The 13,522-nt window shown below is 67.7% G+C and overlaps 5 protein-coding genes across 5 annotated transcripts in view; all 5 read right to left on the bottom strand.

Annotated features, from left to right (window-relative positions):
- EMIHUDRAFT_115936 (hypothetical protein) overlaps positions 1-349 on the bottom strand; it is a gene marked incomplete at both ends in the record, with an annotated part of 2,415 nt that extends 2,066 nt beyond the window's left edge. The window contains one exon of the mRNA XM_005776790.1: positions 5-349. Coding sequence (XP_005776847.1) covers positions 5-349 — 345 coding nt within the window. The remainder of the gene's footprint in view (positions 1-4) is intronic.
- A 1,851-nt stretch (positions 350-2,200) lies between these two features.
- Positions 2,201-6,526, bottom strand: EMIHUDRAFT_238562 (hypothetical protein; the record flags this gene model as incomplete). Its single annotated transcript, XM_005776789.1, has 6 exons — positions 2,201-2,390; positions 2,504-2,543; positions 2,818-2,897; positions 3,198-3,322; positions 5,096-5,267; positions 5,994-6,526. 6 exons carry the CDS (start codon positions 6,524-6,526, stop codon positions 2,201-2,203), a joined length of 1,140 nt encoding a protein of 379 aa, XP_005776846.1.
- A 2,159-nt stretch (positions 6,527-8,685) lies between these two features.
- EMIHUDRAFT_367697 (glutathione S-transferase) lies at positions 8,686-10,113 on the bottom strand. The gene is made up of 2 exons (XM_005776788.1): positions 9,445-10,113; positions 8,686-9,369 (listed from the first exon to the last, which is right to left on the bottom strand). The coding sequence occupies exons 1-2, from the start codon at positions 10,081-10,083 to the stop codon at positions 9,094-9,096; spliced, it is 915 nt and encodes a 304-aa protein (XP_005776845.1). The 5' UTR covers positions 10,084-10,113; the 3' UTR covers positions 8,686-9,093.
- A 93-nt stretch (positions 10,114-10,206) lies between these two features.
- On the bottom strand, positions 10,207-10,635 carry EMIHUDRAFT_367694 (hypothetical protein; the record flags this gene model as incomplete). Its single annotated transcript, XM_005776787.1, has 1 exon — positions 10,207-10,635. One exon carries the CDS (start codon positions 10,633-10,635, stop codon positions 10,207-10,209), a length of 429 nt encoding a protein of 142 aa, XP_005776844.1.
- Positions 10,636-11,967: 1,332 nt separating this feature from the next.
- Positions 11,968-12,717, bottom strand: EMIHUDRAFT_238558 (hypothetical protein; the record flags this gene model as incomplete). Its single annotated transcript, XM_005776786.1, has 1 exon — positions 11,968-12,717. The coding sequence occupies one exon, from the start codon at positions 12,715-12,717 to the stop codon at positions 11,968-11,970; it is 750 nt and encodes a 249-aa protein (XP_005776843.1).
- Positions 12,718-13,522: the final 805 nt, after the last annotated feature.

The raw sequence follows: 13,522 nt of genomic DNA, 5'->3' as shown, positions 1-13,522 counted from the left end.
GCACGTTCGCCAGATACTCTCCGGTCACGTCGGGGTGGTCCGGCGAGGCCCAGCCGTACGTCAGCCCGGCGACTTCGCGGCTCAGCGAGCGCAGCGCCGCAACAGCCTCCTTCGGCGTGAGGAAGATGCGGATGCGTCGCTCCTCCTCCATCCGCTCCAGCTCTTGCCGGCGGAGGAGCTCGGGCAGCACCGCCTCGGAGCCGTCGGTGCGCAGGAACTCGGCGCGGAGCAGCTTGATGGCGCCCGAGCGGAGGGCGGCGAGGAGCTGCTTGTCGAGGGCCGCCAGCAGCGGGCAACCCTTGTGGTCGGCGGCGGTAAGCGCAGCTGGCTTGCTCGTCCCGCAGCCCATGAGGAGGCGCCTGCTTTCACCGAGGTGCTTTCCCAAGGTGCTCTCAAGGTGCAGCGGCTCCAAAAAGAATTCTCGGGCGGCTGCCGTCGCCCGCACCACAGGAGCAGTCACACCACCACTCCCACTCCGACGCCCACCCACTCTCCACCCCGACATCCCCACCCCACCCCACAACCCCGCCCCCCCCCGACCCGAGCAACCCCGCCCCAACCCGACCCGACCCGATCCACCCCGCCCCGCCCCGCCCGGCCCCCCCCACCGGACCAACCCGCGAGCCGCTCCCGGCCCCGCCCCCCGCCCAACCCCCACCCGCGCCTGTGCCTGCCACCCGCGCCTCCTCCTCTACGCTCGCCCACGACGCCAGCCGCCTCGCCCGCCGCCCCGCCCGCCGCCCGCCGCCTCGCCCGGCCTTCGCGCCCGCCCGCTCGACCGCCGCCACCGCCGGCATCTCGACGGTCGGCCGCCGCCTCACCCGCCCTCCGATCCTGTGGCATCGCAAAAAAGAATTTTACAACAAAACTCCCTCTTACGACACTGGGCACGGGACTGGCTCGCACTGGCACTAACACAGGTACACAAAAAAGAAACGCAGCAACGACCGCGCCCAAGTAGTACTCGGGCGACTCACACTCGTTGGTGACGTGAACGCGAGCTCGTCCAAGACCAGAAGGCGGGGGCAGGCAGCCGCCCTCCGCCTCTGCCGCAGCAGCCGCCCCGCCCGCTCCCCACACCTGTGGCACCACAAAAGAAGAAGACGCAGCGCCGGCCGCACCCGAGATGGACTCGGGCGACCTACTGCCGGCGGTGACGTGGACGTGGGCTCGTCCAGGAATAAGGAGTAGGCAAGGGCAGCCGCCCTCCCCCCCTCCTCTCCAAAAAGAATTTTACAACCAAACTCCCTCGCACAACACTGGGCACAGGACTGGGCACGGGACTGGCGCGCACTGGCACTAACACAGGTACACCACTGGAGCCGCCTAAGCGACTCCGGCGAGGACGGCGAGGCACTTAGCTCCGTGCACTCGACCGCCCTCGCCGTTGGCAAGCTCATTCACAATCTGCTCTGCGATGGCCGTGTGAAGAACGACTGAGATGCGCTGCTTCTGCAGCCCCAGCCAATTCTTAGTGGTCCAAGTCACCTCATCGAGGTACTGGGCCCGCGTCAGCTCTAGGGTACGATACTTCCGGGCCGGGGTGTGCGGGGAGCGAACCTTAGCGACCGCCCAGAAGCTTTCTGAGCGAACCAATCGGGCCGGCATCATCAGCATATGTCCCCTCCACAACATCGTGGGCGTTTGAGCGGTATTTGAGGAGCACCGCGACTCTGAAGTTCGGCCGGGTGGTCTGCACAGCTCCGCGCCGGCGGGGACGACCAAGCACATGATGTCGGCGGCGGTCACGCGACGAGGGAGAGCCGCAGGAGCCCTCTGAGAGCCAGGCGCGCGAAAGCAGCGATGAGTGGCGCTTCGATCAGCCACCTGTGGGCGGTCATCGGGGTGACGTCACACCTCAGCGAGCTGGATCCGGGAAGGGCATGGGGTCACGCGGGCCCTGTCTGCAGCAGCAGTGCTAACTAAAACGACAAAATTCCGGATGGACCGGAGAGTGTCTACATTCTCGAGGCACCGTTCTCGGCCCGGCCGGAAAGCTGGCTGGTGGTCGCGCGCAGCGCGTCGGCGCGACTCCAACTGGTTGGGCACCTCGGCTGGGTCCATCAGCACGAGGCCCGCCCCGTCGGGCGGCCCCGGGAGCGCATGCTGCCCCACCGAGAGGCGCTGACGCCCCGCCGAGATCGCGCTGGTTTGGCACGAAAAACACAAGGCGCCAAGGGGGGGGGTCAAGTATCGTACCCTAGAGCTTGTTCTGCAGCACGTTCGCCGCGTCCCAGAGGATCTCGCCGACCCCCTTCCCGAACCCGCCGAACGACTCGAACAGCAGCAGCCGCACGTCGACACCCTTGTCCTCCCTGGCGTAGCGATACTCGCCACCATAGGACGGTATGCGGCGATCGCCGCAGGGAGCCGAGATACGCGGGAGTACCCTGGGAGTGAGAGCTCTCATTCATGGTCGCTAGAGACCAGGGGAAGCCACCATGGGGAACGGACACCAAGGCACTAACTTCATCACTCATTCACCCCGCGCGATCTAGCAAACCCTGGTCGATGGGTCTTAGGATCGGCGGCCAGCTTCCCACCTAGGGCAGGGAACCCCCGGCGACGCAAGTGTGGCCTACGGTAGCCACAGCTAGTACGCGATACAGGCTACAGGGGCTGGGGGGAGTGGGGCGCCCGCGCCAAGGGGGAGAGAATGGAGGGGGGAGAATATGCGTGCTCGTTTTTCTTCTAAGCAATTTTTTTTGCTCGCACTGGGTGGAGGGGGGGCGCCAGACAGGAGCAGCGGCATCGTGGCCCTTCTCTCCATGGCGGCGGGGGGAAGCAACCGGGCTCCGGGGCGTAGGCACAACGCACATCCGGCGGCGTGGGATCGGATCCACGATGGGGCGATGCCGATGGCGCGCGCGGGGCGTGTGTAGGCTGGAGCCTGCTGCCTGGAGCGAGTTGCTCGCGTGGGGCGTGGACCGTGGTCGGGGCGCCTCTATATAAGATCTGAAACTCTTTTTTTTAAAATTAGACACGTGGCTGGAGGATGCACGGCGCCCCCGAACACGGACGGTGGGACGCGGGCGGCTGTGCCCATATCTGGGGCCACTCACACTGCGGTGAGCCCCTCGGCATCTCGCGCCTTTGGCGCCCGCATCTCCGCCGTGTCGCGCAAGCTGAACGCGCTCGGTGGCAAGCCGGCGGCGGCGGCGGCGCCCACAAAGCAGCCTCCCGCGCTCAGCAGCGACGTCGCGGTGATCGACTGGTCGGCGGGGGCGGTGGCGGCGACGACCTGCGTGAGGGCGAAGACGGCGCACATGCCCGCGACGCGCCGCTCGGTCGGAAGCAGCTCGGCGGCGGAGGTCCACGAGACCTGCAGCGCGGCCAGCGCGACAAGCCGCGCCAGAGCAGCGCCGAGCCTCGCCCCTCCGGCGACGGGAAACAGCGAGAGCACGCCGACGAGGCACGCCAGCCCGACCAAGCAGCGGTGGCGGCGGGTGCGCGCGAGGAGGGGGGCGACCGCGAGAGCGACGGGGACCTATGAGGGCGAGACTCGCCGAGATCCACCGAGGTTCGCCGAGATCCACCGAGATTCGCCGAGCGCCGAGGTTCGCCGAGATTCGCCGAGATCAGAGCGACGGGGACCTCCAGCAGAAGCAGCAGCAAATGCAGCGCTCCGCTCGCGCCGCCGACCGCTGACGCCGACGCCGACGCGGCGGCGGAAGAGGCGGAGGCGGAGCGAGCGGCGGCGGCGGCGGAAGCGGCGGAGGCGGCGGCGGCGGCGGCGGCGGAGGAGGCGGCGGAGGCGGCGGCGGAAGCGCACGGCGGCGACTGCATGGCTAAACCTGCGGCGGCGGCAACGGCGGCGGCGGCGGAGGAGGTGGCGTGGAGGCGCGAGGCGGCGGCGGCGAGGAGGAGGGTCGCGGCCGCTGCTCTGGTCCAATCGGCGGGGAGCGGGAGGGGGAGCAGCTGCTTAGCGGCGACCGCCTGCTCGAGATATGGGGGAGATATGGCGAGATATGGCGAGATATGGCGAGATATGGGGAGATATGGTGACCGAAGTCCGCAGAAATTCCTCTCGGGGCATCTCGAGGAATCTCGCCGGGGACTCTCAGAGAATCTCGGGGAATCTCGCCTGCTCGAGCTTAGTCCTCGCCTCGGCGCCGTTGGCCTTGGCCGCAGACCGCAACGCCGCCAGCGCCGCCGGCGCCTGCCCTCGCATCAGCAGCGCTGCATCAGGAACATTCTCAGGAATCTCGCCGGAGAACCTCGGGGAATCTCGAGGCATCTCGCCTGCCCTCGCATCAGCAGCGCGCGCGGCGAGTCCGGCAGCCTACACAAGAAAAGAAATACACGCTGGCGGGAAGAAGAAACGTGCGAGGCGCGCGCGTCGGAATTCTGGCCGCCGCAGCAACGGCAGCAGCAGCGCGGGCGGGAGCAAAAAAAGGAAACTTGCCCAAGCAATCCACCGCCAAGGCGCGGTGTCTGCGGCGGCGGCGGCGGCGGCGGCGGCGGCGGCGGCGGTGTCAGCGGCGGTGGCAGCGGCGGCGGCGGCGGCGGCGGCGGCGGCGGTGTCAGCGGCGGTGGCAGCGGCGGCGGCGGCGGTGTCGGCGGCGGCGGTGTCGGCTGAAGAGCCTCCTCCGCCGCCATGCGCCGCGGCCGCCGCCCTTCCAACCTGCGCCACGAGGGACAACCGCGCACGTCGCTTGTGTGTGTGTGTGTGTGTGTGTGTGTGTGTGTGTGTGTGTGTGTGTGTGTGTGTATGTGTGTGTGTGTGTGTGTGTGTGTGTGTGTGTGTGTGTGTGTGTGTGTGTGTGCACCCAGGGGTGAAGAACAGCCTGACCGGTGACTGGGTAGGGTGTGGAGGCGAGGAGCAGCCAGCAGGCTAGGGACTGGACGCTGGCGCGGTATGGTCGGACTAGTGCCGTGTGCCGCTCCAGAGGGGCCGTCTCTCCGCCCCCTCGCTAGCCGCCTCCTCAAACGCCTGGTGCCCTGCCCGTGTGGTCTGACAAAGCCCTGCGCTCACCTCTCTAAGAACTAATGCTCGGTCTGCACGGCGCATTGGACGCGCGTCCCATGGTGGGTTCCCCCTCCCTGGGGGTAGGGGATCCTCGCCGGCAGTGAGCATCTCTAGCCTTCTCACCACTTGCAGCAGCAGCGTAGCGGCAGGCCTCGCAGCCCAGAGCCGGTGGAAGGCGGCGGTGCGGTTGTCGCTGCTGGCGTTGGTGTGACTGCGGTGCCGCGCGGGCAGCCATTCCAGGTACAGCGCGCTCGCGGCGGCGGCCGTCGCGGTCGCCTTTGTGGTGGAGTACGCCAACCTCGGGGCGGGAAGACGGTGTTGTGCAGTGTCTTCAAAGCACCGCGTGAGTACGAGGGGTGCGAAGACAGTGAACCAGGTGTTGTGTAGTGTCTTCAGAGCACCGCGAGTACGAGGGGTGCGAAGACAGTGAACCAGCCTCGGGGCGGGAAGACGGTGTTGTGCAGTGTCTTCAGAGCACCGCGTGAAGACGACGGGTGGGAGCACAGTGAGCACGGCCGAACACGGCCGAACACGGCCGAATACGGCTGAGAATGCGTGTCCTCTCGAGCGCTGGTTGGGAGACAGGAATGCGTGTTGGCTTCTAGGCGCGTTCGCCGCCGCCGCAGCGACGCCCTGAGCCAGCAGCAGCGGCGGGCGAGCGGTGGCGAGTGCGGTGACGAGGTCAGCGGCGGCGAGGGCGGCGAGGGAGGTGGCGAGGCCTGGAGTGGGAACGCCAGCGTCAGGGCGGGAGTACGGAGTCGTGCCGTGTACTCGGAGCACCGCGTGAGTACACGAGAGATGGCGAGAGATGGGGAGAGATGTGGGAGATCGTGCAGTGTCCTCGGAGCACCGCGTGAACACAACGGCTAGAGAGGAGTGGAGCCGCGGAAGAGGGGGCGGGGAGTGCCGCCGAATACGCGCGTCCTCCCGTGTGCTAGGTGGACTGCAAGTACCCCCACTCCGCTTCTAGGAGGCCAGGCCGGCGCGGCGCGACACAGTGTCCGAGACCCGGCCCAGAGCCCACCCGCCGAAGACCGCCCCGCACAGCGCTGCGAGGACGAGGCTGCGCGCCGTCGAATCGCGCGCCGTCGAATCGGCGGCGGCGGCGGCAGAGGCGGTGGACTGCGCTGCGCCGTCGGCCCCGGGCAGCGTGCACGTGGCGTGCGGGTCGGTGAGGGCGGCGAGGAGGGCCGGCTGCGCGAACGCGCCCAGCTCGAGCAGCAGCGCGATCCCGAGCAGCCGCCGCTGCAGCGTGCCGTGCCCGAGCGCCTCGAGTGCCGTCTCGATCGAGACCTCCTCCTCCTCCTCGCAGGAGTAGTCGGGCGCCATGAAGGGGTCGCCGCGCAGCAGGGGCGCCTCGCTCCCGCTCTCGCGCCCGGCGAGCCCGAGTGGCGTGGAAGCCGCGCTCCGGTTCAGCGGCGATGGGGGCTGGTTGCGGTGGCCACGCGGCGATGGCAGGCCCTCGATCACGGCGCGCTGGCCGTCAGTGAGCTTGCCCTGGTCTGCCGTCTGCAGCACGCGCAGCTGCAGACGGTTGAGCTTCTCGTCCAACCCCATCGCACACGACGCCGACAGGCTCGACTGCAGCCTGCTATTCACACAAAAACACGGACCCAAGACGCACAAGCTCAGACAGAGAGAGAGAGAGAGAGAGTGAGGTTGTGGCGGCTTCGATCCCAAGGGGGGGAGCTGATCCCACTCAATAACCAACTCTCAGGGGCAGTAGGTGGGCGAGCTTCAGGCACGCTCATCTCGATCGTCAAGGCGTCGCTACGCGCGAAGCCTCCGCGACCTCCTGCCGGCCTCGCTCGGCATGCTCACTGGCTGGGCCTTCAAGGGCCACATCAATGCTTGCCATCAGCAGGTCGACAGTGCATTGACCCATGAGCTGGACGCTGCCGCCCCGGCCGACGATATCAAGGAGGGGGTCGCCCTCTTTGACGTGGCGTTTGCCGCCGCGGCCACCGCGGTGGCTGCCGTGACTGTCACGCTCGCGAACCACTCGCACCGGCAGGCAAGGATCTACCACGGTAGCAACGTGCTCCGCGTCAGCGTGCTATCGGGCATGAGGACACTGCTTGCAAGTGGGCTTGGGCTCGGCGTGGCGGCGTCGTGGGACCAGGCCTTTGACGAGGTGATGGCTCTCGACCATTACGCCGCTTTCCTCGTTGAGGCGCCTGAGACGGGCGACCGCAACGCAACCCTCTGTGGCGCTGGTGCGAGAGGCATGCGAGTAGAGAAGCTCCCGTCGCACCTGCTGCTGCGCGTGGCTTTTGCCGTCTCCATCAACACGCTGGCCGCGCTGCTCGAGAATGCGGTACGCCGCTTCCACGCAAGCCGCCAGGTAACGCCGCGCCGTACGTCCTCTGCCATGTCACAAGTCGCATCCCCACTCCCGCACCGCCGCAGCCTCACTGTCGATGTCCACCCGAAGGCGGAGGTGAAGGCGGAGCTTCGACTGCTCAATGCTGTGCGCATCCAGCGCGCGGCGAGGTGGCTACGCGCAACGGAAAAGTTACGCTGGTTCGACTCTCACTCTGATTCCAGCCCGCCTCTTGCCCTCAGGGAGCACCTGTCCGCCGCCCGCTCGCTCGCCCCCCATGGGCCGCACGACAAGGCGGGCGGCCTCGCGACGAGCGGCCAGGACAATGGGGGCTCCCCGTTCGGCGGGTGGTGGCCGTGGCACAGCACGGGCGGCGGCTGGCGAGCAGTGACGCCCTCCTCAGCGTCGAGCCAGCACCGCAAATTCTGGGAGGCGGTCGAGATGGAGGAGGGCCACGCGCGAGGCCGCTCACACAGCAGCCTCTCTCTCCCGGCGCTGCGGCGCACGCTGGCCTGGCGAAAGGCGCACAACGATCTGCTCGACACCGTGTCCTCCATGCTGCTCCAGTCGATTGCTTTCCTGACTGGCTGGGCCTGGTTCGACGCGGCGAAGGCATCATCATACCCTGGCCTGCCCCTCACAAGCGTGCACACGTTGACCTCGCCCTCTATGGCCCCAGGCCGTGTATCCCGCGTACGACGAGAGCCTCGGCGGCATGGTCGCGCTGGCCGTCTGCACGACCGCCGCGTCCACTGCCTTCCTCGCCCTCCGCGATGAGGCGAGCCCCGCCGCCTCCGAGCGGGCCGAGGCAACTGCCCGGTGCTGTGTGTGACACAAAAAGGGCGGCTGCTGAGCGCCGCCTCGCGTGGATAGGCCGAGATGCGGCTCGTTGCCAACGCTCTCGCGATGATGCAAGGCGGCGCGTGGTGCGGCGCCGTCAGCGGCGCCATTGACGCGGTCGTCGAGCTCGAAGCCCACGACGAGGTGCTTGCGGCGCTGGCGGTCACCCTCGCCGTGTCGGCGGCGATCCTCTCTGCGCAGCGGTGGTGTCTTGAGAAGTGAAGGCTTTTTGATTCGTGATCAGCGTGCTGGCGCGATCGCGAGGGTGGGGACGGTGAGGTGTGTACGTAGCGAGGGCCAACAGCTGAAGGTGCGTATAAGCGTAAGGGCGAGGAGCGAGGGGAGCGACCGGGAGGCGCGAGCGTGCGCGCGCGAGACCGGTCGACGGTCCGAGAGGGCGGTGAAGAGAAAGCAGCGAGAGGGATAAATGTAGTCGCCACGAGTACACTGCGCGGCGCGTCCCGCCAGAGCGCAGACGCAGAGCATGTCACAAGACGCAACCACGTTCCATGTCGGCGAGAGAGAGAGAGAGCGACCATACGATTATTTTTTTGTGTCCCACGTACCACACACATGAAAATCTCATGAACATGATCTCGCCACACACATCTATCACCTCTATACCTCAGCGGTTGCAGGACCTGGATCTTGGACGTACGGCGCGTGTCCGAGCGCGATGCGCGAGACAGCGAGACAGACCAGAGGAGGGACGGTGAGCGCGACAGTGAGAGTCTGCCAGTAGCAAGAGCGGAGAGACAGAGATGTGGAGCGAGAGAGAGCGAGATAGAGAGGGAAGGAGCGAAGCTGCGAAGGAGAGGGAGAGGGAGAGGGAGAGGGAGGGAGGGAGGGTCACACATCGAGGTCACACACAGCTCAGGCAGTGAGAGCGGCGCCTGCACCAACCCGCGAAGCAACCTCCAACCCGGCCAGTAGAGCTACAGCCCGAGAGCCGAGACCGTCCTCACGGCGTGGGCGCGTGGTGCTCCTCCTCCGGCTCCACCACACCCCTCACAAACGCCACCCGCCCCCTAAGCCGCTCGAGCCACCCGTCGAGCGATGGCGTGTCGACCGCCGCCGCCGCCGCCGCCGCCTCCACCGCCGCCGCCGCCGCCGCCGCCGCCGCCGCTGGCGCCGCTGCCGCTGCTGGCGCCGCTGGCGCCTCCGCCGCCCCCGCCGGCAGCCGCCTCCGCAGCAAGCTCCACCGAAACGCCTCGACGCCGAGCGGAATGTCGGCGACCTACGCGCAACGAGATCGGTCCGACTGTGAAGGCGCCGCGCGCAACCGCCGGCAGAGCGCTCTGGCGCTAGCGGCCGTGAGCTCGTCGCCCGCCAGGTAGGGCGTGCCGGCCGAGCGCAGATGCGCGTCCAGCCTGCCAAACTGCGCCGCCGCCGCCTCAGCCGCGCGCGCCACGGTCTCGTCACAGAACTGCATCTGCCTCTGAGCGCCGTGCGCTGCGACGGTGACGGGTGCACCGCCGGCGGGCATCCTGACGAGGTGCGTCATGAGGTTGCCCATAAAGTCGTCGTGGCCGTAGATGTTTGCCCCCGCGGCGAACGTCGAGAGGTGGTAGTCCATCCAGGCGGAGGCGCGCGCAGCCTGCGCCAGCCGATAGCCAGCCTCCTGCGGCCTGTAGGCCGGCACGGCCGGCCCGAGCAGGCTCGGCTTGTAGACTGCGGCGAGGTAGCGGATGATGCTGGCGCTCTCCCACAGCTGCGCGCCGGTGGCGCTATCGGAGAGCGCGGGGATCTGGCCGAAGGGCGAGCAGCGAACGAACCCCGGGTCCTCGGTGCCTCCGAAAGCGGTGCCGCCGAGCCGGCCGCTCTCTCCGAGCGTCGCGCTCGTGAGCCTCAGATCAAAAGGGACGCCAGTCTCGTGCAGGCACCAGAGGACACGCTGCGTGTTTAGCGAGGAGCTGCGGCCGTACAGCACGAGCCTGCGAGTGGTGGCCATATACATTTTGATTATCGATCAACACTTTCGATAGACTGAAAGTAAGATCGTTCAGTGAGAAACCCCGGCCGGGTAACGCAATTGTGCTCGATTTAGGAGTCTCGAGCTTCGGCTGGCGAACCATCATGCCGCTCTCGGCACCGCAGCGGCGCGAGCGCCGCGCCGCGCAGCGCGCTGCCGAGGCTCAGGACGCAGCTCGCGGGCAGCGCAACCGCCCGGCGCCGAGCCGGTGCTAGGCCGCCTCCGCTGCGCCTGCTTCCTTGCGCGCCGCTGGACGTCGGCCGAGAAGACCGCTTCCCTCTGGGGACCCGACTCCGCGAAGATCGCGCGCGCGTCGTGAGTGGCGGCGCGCGCGCGATCTCCGTTCCCGGGCACGCCGGTCGCAGTGGCATGGGCTCCCAGGCTCAAAAGCGCTCCCGTCAACAGCGAGCGAGCGCCGCCGCTGCTCCTCCTCCCGCCGCCGCTCACCGAGACTCGGTGCCGCCGTTCGCCGCCGCCGCCGCCGCCGCCGCCGCCGCCTCGCGCCTCGCCTCCGTCACCGCCGCCCTCCATCTCGCAGCGGCGGTCCCTCTGATGGCGCGGGCGCCTCGCTCACCCACACCGGCGCCTCGCCGCCGCCCCCCCCCCTTCTTGCGCCGCTCCGCTCGATGACAAAAATCTAAAAATCTCGATGATGACGGTGCAAGCATGTCCGAGGGTGCGCATATCGAGACACACATATCGATGTTGACTCGACGGGCGCATGGTGCCATGGTCCATTGAGGCATCACGTCTCCATGCGCCCGTCAAGTCGGAGCCAGTCTGCGGCGACCACAGCGCTCACCGCAGGGATAAAGGGTGTGGATGCTGGGTTGACCGAAATCGGGGGACGCGACCCACTTCGCCACAGACGGTCCCGCGCCTCGCCGCTATGACGGGCACACGCCCCGCACCGTCCGCTGTGTGCCCGTCTTTGTCCGGAGTGAATACTCCAACGCGCTCGTCGGTGACGGTGTCCCCCGATTTCGCCGCGCTCCGGCACCGCTCCGGGACGCACGCCGGCGAAGCACGTCAAGCTGCTGTACGGCCCCGGAATCGCCTCCCCTCGCTTAGCTAGACTGAGAGTTATTGTGCACATGGTTAGTCTCTACAATATACTCACTGACACCCCCCCCCTCCCAGAGCTCGTCCCGGTCCGCCACGGCCATCCTCGGCCTCCGGAGGGCCCCCGGCCGCGCCCGCGGCGCGGTGCGGCGGCGTCACAAATCCGACGGCAGAGCACCGGGACGCGGTCGGGCGATCTGAGGTCCAGTGAGGCGTATGTATTGCCCATCCAGGGCTATCACATGGACCTATCAACAGGCTCCTGCGGCGGAGCAGGAGGGCCCGGCGCACAACCCCCTGGTCAACTCACCCTCCACACACCCCGTTGCCCGTAGGCGAGCTTTTCAAGAGTCAAGCGATTGCGCGAAATCCCACAGTGGTGGATTTTGGGGCGCTGTCCACCCCCTACCGACTACCGATACCGTTGCGCGATGGACGTTTTCAAGAGATTAGCGTGTCAGGCCTCAGGGTGAATTGGAACTAGCCGTAGCGCGTAGGCCGGGGGGGCGGCCCCCGGGGCCGGCAGTTATGCTTAAAAGAAGTCACACTAGAGGTGTCCCCTACCATCACACTGTGAATACGTCCCGAACCCATACTTGGGACCCGTACCATATGCTCGTGCTATCCTGCCCTATGGCGTATGGGAGGCAGAGGCAGGGAGGGGGGGGGGGGGGGGCAGAGGTAAGGTGCTGTCAGACCGGCGACACGACGGCGTCCAGATGTCGCGGGCACCAGCAACCGCGAAGCCGCGTCCTGGCAACGCATGTGCGGAACCCCTTGCCCGTGGTCGCAGGCCACAAGCTAGCGTGCAAGGGTCCACACAAGGGTGCCGTTGCCCAAAGCATGGCAGTAGCTGTCCTCCACGGCGGTGGACGGCCCGGTTGCAAGCATGTTGCTCTGTTTGCGGGCCAGTAACCCTTGAACCAAGACTGCCACGTCGTCGAGCGCCGACGCCGGGTGGCACAGCACGTCGAACTTCCCCTCCGCGCCAACCACCGGGTAAAGCTTGGCGCCCGGAGTCTCGTGGCAGAGGAAGAAGTTGTCGCCTTCCTCGTGGCACACGAACGGCGTGTCCATGGGGTTGAGCTCGCTTTTGATCGTGGTTGAGCTCTGCAGGGCCCCCGTCGTGACGTAGGGGTCGTCCGCGACCGGGGTGCTGTGGTTTGCAGCCCACGCCTGTATGGCCTCGTCGGAGTCGGAGCAGAAGACCGGCAGCGGACCCCCCTGCGCCGCGGCGGCGACGGCGTGCGCGCTGCCGGGGGCCTTGAGCCTCATCAGCCCCCGCCTCAGCGCGTCGTCCGCTGCTGCATCGCAATCGATTGGGGTTTCCTGGACGCGGCCCAGCCATGCTGAGACGGCCCCAGGTGCGGCATGGCACGTGCAGATGCGGTCCAGCTCTTCTTGTTCCATCGGAGGCAGTGGTGCGATGCAGAGGCCTTCGAGCGAGCCAGACGCGGGTCGCACCACCGCGCACGCGCAGTCGCTGGGGGCAAACGCACGGATGCCGCCGGGCAGCGCGGCGCAGAGCAGGGCGAGCGCGGCTCGCAGCATTGCCGACTTGGCGACGAGCTGCACACCTCCACTTTACACTAGAGAAATCGAAGAGGGCGCAGATATCGACGAAGTCAGGCGCTGTAAAAAATTTTTTTTTCAAGGGTTGCCCGGCCGGGTTGCTGCGCAAATCTCGCGCTGCGCTAGGCTCAGAGCGAGTTCGCGCTGCGCTAGGCTCAGACGGCGTGCGTGCGCGGGCCGCCGGGGTGACGGCGGGTGTGAGGAGGACCCCACCTCCTTCGGGCTCGGCAGCTTGTCGGGCTCTACCACTACCACTACCTCAGCCCTCAGCCGAAGCTGGGGCCGGTCCCGTAGGCCGTCCGCAGCCGAGAGAGCCCCCGCCGCCCGCGTCCCGTGTCCCGATGAATTCGACGGCGGACGGGCGCGGGCGGCGCGGGGCCGGGGGGTGGCGGTGGGAGAGCGCAGCATTCCCAGCCCCTTTGCCAAAGGTCCCTGGTTTGAGGGCATTAGTAGAACGGTCCCTTGTGTCGCTGGTGCGCTTGCGGCTTGGTCCTCCTTTGAAGCTATTTACACACCCCACCTCACGCTGGAAGTGGCGAATCGATGCGAGCGCGCCGCGTGCTCCACGCGCGGCGCGCTCGTATCGACTTGGAGTCCAATGCGCGCAGCGGGCGGGTAGCACCTCGGGAGCTCGCTCTACCCGGGACGCGGAGAACTGCCCACAGGAGCGAGACTCTATCTGCCACGTCTGGCGTCTGGCGCAAAAGGCCGCGCAGTCGTCCGCACCTGCGGAGGCCGCCGCAACTGGCTAAGGTGTGTGGGTGTGGGCGGTGAGGGGGGCGGT

This window comes from Emiliania huxleyi, assembly GCF_000372725.1.
Source record: "Emiliania huxleyi CCMP1516 unplaced genomic scaffold EMIHUscaffold_272, whole genome shotgun sequence".
NCBI classification, from domain to species: Eukaryota; Haptophyta; order Isochrysidales; family Noelaerhabdaceae; genus Emiliania; species Emiliania huxleyi.
The sequence above is the reverse complement of the archived record's forward strand: the minus strand, read 5'-3'. Positions and strand labels throughout refer to the sequence as shown.

What these genes read in the sequence shown, in the direction of transcription:
- EMIHUDRAFT_367697 (XM_005776788.1), bottom strand. Translation starts at nt 10,083, where the DNA reads ATGGCCACCACTCGCAGGCTCGTGCTGTACGGCCGCAGCTCCTCGCTA. An exon ending in TGGCGGGCGACGAGCTCACG is followed by an intron (nt 9,370 to 9,444) that starts GCCGCTAGCGCC and finishes CGTTGCGCGTAG; the next exon opens with GTCGCCGACATTCCGCTCGG.